Source organism: Spea bombifrons, chromosome 2 (genome assembly GCF_027358695.1).
Source record: "Spea bombifrons isolate aSpeBom1 chromosome 2, aSpeBom1.2.pri, whole genome shotgun sequence".
Classification (NCBI taxonomy): domain Eukaryota; kingdom Metazoa; phylum Chordata; class Amphibia; order Anura; family Pelobatidae; genus Spea; species Spea bombifrons.
Genome location: NC_071088.1, coordinates 128,171,130 through 128,178,371, shown reverse-complemented (window position 1 = coordinate 128,178,371; position 7,242 = coordinate 128,171,130). Strand labels below are relative to the sequence as shown.

The 7,242-nt window shown below is 39.2% G+C and overlaps 1 protein-coding gene across 1 annotated transcript in view; it reads left to right on the top strand.

Annotated features, from left to right (window-relative positions):
- The first annotated feature begins 265 nt into the window (after nt 1–265).
- The window catches only part of LOC128474176 (thread biopolymer filament subunit alpha-like), a 13,360-nt gene continuing 6,383 nt past the window's right edge, over nt 266–7,242 (top strand). The window contains exons 1-8 of the mRNA XM_053456452.1: nt 266–908; nt 1,744–1,955; nt 2,345–2,405; nt 3,273–3,368; nt 4,137–4,313; nt 4,865–4,990; nt 5,734–5,847; nt 6,109–6,215. Of these exons, the coding sequence (XP_053312427.1) occupies nt 321–908; nt 1,744–1,955; nt 2,345–2,405; nt 3,273–3,368; nt 4,137–4,313; nt 4,865–4,990; nt 5,734–5,847; nt 6,109–6,215 (1,481 nt within the window). The 5' untranslated portion in view covers nt 266–320. The remainder of the gene's footprint in view (nt 909–1,743; nt 1,956–2,344; nt 2,406–3,272; nt 3,369–4,136; nt 4,314–4,864; nt 4,991–5,733; nt 5,848–6,108; nt 6,216–7,242) is intronic.

The window sequence follows — 7,242 nt, the reverse complement described above, 5'->3', positions numbered from 1 at the left end:
CTTTGGCAATGACATTATATTTAGACACTGTAAACTAACATATTCTTGATTCTTTCAGCAGATTGTAACCCTTGTCCCTGAGTTCATAATTAGCACCCCGAGGGCAACAGCTCTGTATACTGATTGTGAGTCTGATAGCAAACCTAGAAGAATTTTGATGATTCATGTTAAAACACATGTTACCCAATGGGAAGCAGAGTTTGTGCGTCTCCCTCACACCTCACAGCAGAAGTATATAAGTGGCTGGTGCAGCAGAGTTAGTTTTGCTCTGAAGGTTCAGACTTGGATTCACTAATATCTCAGGAGACTTCAGGTTGACGATGGAAAAACAAATTAAAGTCAGCAGTGGTGCTGTGCGCTATGGGGCATCTTATGGAGGGAACAGACTCTTCTCTGCAAACAGGGGTGTTAGGGTCGGGTTTGGAAGTGGCTTTGGAGGTGGCTATGGAGGTGGCTATGGAGGTGGTTTTGGAGGTGGACTTGGAGGTGGATTTGGAGGTGTTGGGCTCTCTAGAGCAGTTGCCTATGGTGGAGCAGGTGGCTTCAGAGGTGGCCTAGGCGCTGGTTTCAGAAGCGCTGCATTTGGCGGTGGGGCAGGATTTGGAGGTGGAGTAGGGGCAGGTTTTGGGTTAGGAGCAGGTGCTGCAGGTGGCAGACTTGGTGGTGCTGTAGGAGTCCTGAAAGGCCGCTTGGGTGGTAGAGGATTCAAGATTGGTAGCTATGGTTTTACTCCATCCATTGTGTTTGGTCTCAAGTCGGGACTTGTTGGAGGACCAGGAGGTTCTGGTCCTGACATCCCCTCAATTGACCCATCTCTGCCCTCCGTGGACACTGTCCAAGTCACCCGCCTGAAGGAAAAGGAGGAACTCCAGCTGCTGAACAACAAGTTTGCTACCTTCATTGACAAGGTAAGCATCTGACGGCACCTCAGTGGCTGCTGAAACCCTTTACTCCCAATTGTTTCTGGTTTGTGGTTTAAATATAGTTAAATATAGTTACATCAAAGTGATATTCACAGTGAAATGCAGTGCTGAACGTCTCATATGGAGTAGATTTGTGTGAAGTGTACACATTTTCCCATTTTAGTAATCTTAAAGCCTATTATATTGATGTTGTTTGGGGAAACTAAGATACTAAGATGTTTCCTATTAAATGGGGTGTATGAAACAAAAAAATACCGATAGAAATGTTATTATTCATTGATGTGTATCATGAAACAAAAACAAATGCTGATAGAAATGTAACTTCAATGGTGACTCCAATTAGGAGTTGAAACTACATTTAAACGTGATTATGTTTTCCAACGAAGACAGATGCAGTCTGGTTAAATAAACTACATTCTGGTTTAGGATACTCCATCCTCATACGTTAATACTACAGTAATGCACTTAATCAACAACCAAGGATCCGTCTTTGTGACGTAATCTCATTAACCCTTTTAGTTCCAGACTAGTGACATCTATACAGGGTAAAATAGCCAACTGGAATATTATTTGGAGAATGAACTACTTCCACCCTAAAAAGTAACTGGTAACTTGTTTCTAAAGCATTCTCCAAGGATCCTTTGTAATATGACATATGTATTGATTTATGATCTCCATATTTAATATATATAAAACAAAAGTTATTTAAATGGTTATATTGTTCAATGTGTGCACCAGCCAATGTAATACATACACATAACAGTGTGTGTTTAATCAGTTCAGAATTTTACTAATTCGATGTGTTTTTACTAATTCAAAGGTCCGAAGTCTGGAGCAACAAAATACAATTCTTAAAGCCCAGATCTCGGTGTTCAACAGAAGTGACCCAAATGGACCTGCTAACTCCTCAGTAGTCACAACCACTGCTGTAGCAGGTTACAAGGCACAGATTGAGACTTTAACTCAAACCAAAACCGCAATCCTTGCAGAAATCGACCACTACAAGCAGATTATTGAAGAGGTGCAAGTAAAGTAAGTAATACACTCATCTGGCACTAACGGCAGTGAGTTTATGATGGACAGAACATGTGATGATCTCATTTTGAATTTGTGAAGCCACAACCTACGTATCGCAGGCCAAAACAATAATTCAGTAATAATAAGAAACAATACTAGTGGATACATCTGTGTTTAATTAAAACATCCGAAGTGACTGACTTTAACTTGAAGAGGCTTCAAGCTTTTTAGGATTGATTTTACAGTCAGATCCAGTTCGTCAATAAACATGTAACAAGGTCATCATGTGATATTCCAGTTATGACAACATTAGGATGATAAATTTGTTTTCCTTATGCACCTTGCAGTTTTAATTTCCCAGAGGTAATGGCAATCTAACTTGAAGTGTGTAACTTTGTCTGCAGATATGAGGAGGACAGTTCAGCCACAAAGAGCCTGGAGTCAGAATGGACTACCCTGAAAGAGGTCAGTCTAATTGGCTTTTAATCCGAAAAGGCTAAGGGTCAAACTTCACCGGTGGGAAAACAAGAACAAATGTTGTTTTAGTTAAATAACAATTTTAAGCAGTATGCTCTTGATTTGGTTACACATTTTTTTTATTTAAAAAATTCCCATACTTCTGAATGAGGGTTCTTGACTACTAAGTTGGATGCCTCTGATATACAGTTGATAATTAGTGTCAGTATGCAATTTAGATGGGAACTGTATTTAAAAAAACAAGGACAGGTGAATTAAGTGATCTGACTACACAACCTATGGCCGCTGGCTAAATGTTATAGTCATAATGACATGAAAGTATGTATTATGTATGCACACTTTCAGTATGTTTATGTGTGCCTCCGTAGTAGGAATTATACACACAGAATACATATTTCCTTATCCTACATGCATACATTATCCATAAGTGGCCAATACACAAACTTGTACAGCATTAAAGTGTCATATGCATATGGGTAACATAGTGAATTACACTTTTTTCCTGTTGGCTCTACAGCACCGCCTAGTGTCCGATATCTGCAGTGGCTGATAAGTGACCATTATGCTGTACAGCCTTGATGAATGAGCTCTTAAAAGATAATAGACACTGTGCACTATATGATTATTAAGTATTTTAAAGAATTTGTATATTATGTATGTTTCTTATAACTCAACATTTCTTTATTTTTGGTTTATTTGTGTTTCCAAATGCATAGAATTGATTTAATTTAAGCGTTGAGTGTTGAGTGAAGTTATTTCCCTTGCAACATGTAACGTGCTGCATATATTCTTGCCACCCTATAAATAAACGATGAGAATAATACTAATATACTTTTTTTTTTTTTATTCATGCAGGATGTTGATCACTTGTACTTGACCATCTTTGACCTGCAGACAAAACTGACTGGAATTGAGGATCAGATTACTCTTTCCAAACAATTATATGAGGCTGTAAGTAAAGCCATGCACACATCTAGAAGTAAAAAAATAATAAAGATGTAACATACTTACAATGCTTGCATTGTTTGCCATCCAACAAGAACTGAGCTTTCTCAGTCACCCAAGTAGTTTCCCTTGAAAAGTGAGCTTATTGAACATGTTGTGACATTTCAAAGGCGAACACCCACTGAAGGCCAGCAGATAAAGGAAGTTTATTTGAAAAAAAAGAAATCAAACCTTATTTTCCTCATTGATACCGCACTGTATTTAATGGTCGGTGAAAAGCTATCCTTTGAGCTTATCTCTGTGCATATAAAAGGCACGCCGCAGTGGGAACTGTCGATCATGTTGGACAGGGCTTAGAGCCAAAGTCAAATCATGGTGGACTTGCTGCATTGTGATTTGCCTCTGTTGCACTCGGTGTTTCAGGTCCCACGTTGAGAAGCCATTTCTATGCATGTAACGTCAGGACACAATGATGTAAAAGTTAGATCGAAGACAAAAGGAGAGAGAGAGACAAAGAGATGATGCAAAGGGAGAGGAAAGAGAGTAAATGCTAGAATTCTTTTATGACATTCGGTATGCTAGTTTGGTTATTATTCCAGCTAATGAATTAAAGATACAATTATTAAAATCTACATCACGAGAATTCATCTGTGCTCAATATCTCCCTCTTTCCCCATGTGTGATAGCACTTAAAAAAAAGATCCTTTTAAATGTTAATGTAGATATATTATATAAGGATATATATTTCTACTGTTTTTTTTTGTACAATTACAGAAAGTCAGAGAGGTACAGACCATTATTACAAGTGGAACGAAGGCTGCCATTTCCATCTCGTTCGATAACTACGCTCAAGCTGTAGACCTGACAACAGCCATCTCGGAAATGAAAGCACAATATGAATCCCTGGTCGCAAAGACGAAACACGAAGCCTTTGCAGCAGCCGAGAGCAAGGTATGTATTAACATTTAATACCAATCCTATAATACATATTGCTTACAGATGCCACATTGTACATACCCGCATCTTTATGCACACTTGATCTTTTATTATGGTTAAAATGATCTTGATACCAGCAGCCCCTGAATATATGGAATATATATTTGTAGCCCTTTTCCCTAATATGTTAGCATGGCGAGCAACTGAGCTTAGTGTGACTTCTCAAAATCTAGGACTCTAGGACCTTCTAAGTCAGCGCTGTCTAGGGCTGACCCTACTGTACGGGCTGACTAGGTGGCCTCTTGGGTGTCAAGCTGGGGTTCTCCCTTGTATTAGCAAACGAATGTATGCAGGTGGTGATCATGGCTTACCTATGGAAGCCCAAACTACCACTTTACTACAGTGCTGTAAAGTGGAGAAGCATGATGAGAAACTAATTGACTGGAACTAAAGGTGGGGAGGCTCCTGATCAAATCTGCTTACAGTCAATTTAAAGCCCTCAATGACAGGCACTAATATATATGATTATTTCATTGAACGTGTAAACCGTTTTTTTATTTGAATAGATCCTTATGGTAACTGGTTCAACGCAACACACAGTGCACGCTCTGACATCATTCAAGGAAGAATACAGGCTGTTGAAGCATCAGGTTGAGTCCATTCAGCGTGAAATTGAACGTGTGAAGACACTGGTAAGGGTTTAGTGTAACGCAATAATAGCTCACATAATCTGTACATGTTAATTGTCTCTGTTATAGGGCTTATACACAGGATAAGGAAGCATTTTAGTAGAAAAAGCAGACACTTCTATAGATTATCTATAAACACAGCGCACAGTCTGCATGTAGGAGCCATATTGAACAAAACTAGAATGTAAGAAATATTAGCATGTTACCTCCGTGTAGTATCATACATGGGATCCTTCCATACAGATGGATGTCCCATGTGTCTCTTGCAAGCACTCCCCAAAAATAACTCTTACTAGGAGTGAGTGGTCAAGAAGAAGCTCGGCCTCGGTGCTGGCCATTGGTAGAATTTCACAGAACCATTTGTTTTTGTGTTATAAATTTCCCTGTTACTGATTACTCGTAAAAGAATATGTTAAAGAGTATATTTTCTGTCAATATCTGTTGGCAGTTTTGGGCCTACACAATCAAAGGTCTTCTGACATAGTTGATTCACATGAAAGTGAAAAAATCCATTAAAAAAAGTGTCTGCTTTAGCAAAACCCTGTAACTTTATACATTATGGGCTAGGGATTCAAAATCACATCATTCAAGAGCTGGCAGAAAATAATCAAACATGGCTCCTCTGCTGAAGGGCACCTTTCTTTATAATTATACTGTAACAGATAGGTGGACTGTAGTTGTGGACTCCTTACATGCAAATAAAGAATGATTACAAGGTACACGATCATCTATTTCTCTCTTAACAGAATATTCAGCTGGAAACTCAGATCACAGAAGCAGAGAGCAGCACTGGCACTGAAACAGATTCATACCAAGAACAAGCTGTATCCCTCAAGGCTCAACTAGATGACATCAGAAAGGTAAGGCAGAAATACCGCTAAGTTGCTTTTTTGTATTCTTTTAACTATTAATCGCTCAAGTAAACTTGTTTTTTATGGGCAACTGAATTTACCGCATGCATGCCTCCTGTGTTAGAATTCTGGCAGGACTGATTCTGCAGCCACTAGTAAATACTTTTTCAAAACAATTTGTCAAGAATTATCGGAGCCTTTGTTGAGTTTATCTGTCATATGGTAGCATTGTTCACTGACCACTTTGCTTCTTCTTCCACCGTCTAATAGCAAATTGCTCACTATGGCCAAGAATACCAGGAACTCTTGGCTGTCAAGATGGGATTAGATGTTGAAATAACAGCCTACAAGAAACTCATGGACAGTGAAGAGCTAAGGTAAACAATCTTTATGTCACACAAGTATAATTCAAAAATAAACCCACAAAGCATAAAGCATACATTTATCAAATCCCAACACCATCTCCACCATTCGCTCACTACTTAGAGACATCTACTCACATGTTGTCATGTTGGACAGCCCTTCCTTTGTCCAATGCATATGAATATATTAAAGAGACAATTAAGGCAAAGATGACCAAGTGATCAGAGGGACTGGGTGGGCAGGTGTTTAGCAGTAAAGTAGGGAACTACTATGTACAGGTTGTGGTTGGAGATATTTCCGTGAGTGCTGATCCAAGTGTGGGGTTGTATAGAGTGGTAGCCAAGTTGGGTAAGGAGATAATTTAGGTAGTACATTGTTGGGGAATTTCTAGTGTTTTTTGAACAAGCTTGTTCTGTGGCATGGTAAGGATTAGGGTGCAGAGTAAGAGCAGGATACCAGATGGTGGTCAGAGAGGGGAAGGGGGAGTTAGAGATGCTGAGTGGGGTCCTAGTGGACTGTTTGAGACTAGAGGAAGAGGTAATAGGAGGAAGCGCTCTTGGAAGGTCACCAAAGAGAGAGAGAACATCTCAGGAGAGGGACTTACATTCTCATCACCTCCAGAAATGCACATAAGCCAACGTCTTCATTGTGTGTTTGTGATAATACCGAAAGTGTTCCACTGCATTCTCTTTCCGTTTAAAAAGCACAGCTGAACGTAGGGTTGAGGCTGCCTTGCTGTGAACATCTGTTTCCATAGGCCCATGTGATTGATAGCTCATTTTGCTGAGTAACTTAGTGTAGCAGATTGTAAATTGCAGATATCTGCTACAACAATATACAGTAAAAAGGAGGAACAATTAATCAGACTTTGGGAATATTAGATTGAAGAGAAGACAAAGTGACCATTCTGTAAATATCTCATGCTCACTAACACTGTATTCAGAATTTTAAACAATTACATGCAAAAATTATAATTCAATGTTAAGAGCATAGACTCTGGACAAAGGTCAATATATAGCCCCTACCCTTGCAAGCTAGAGT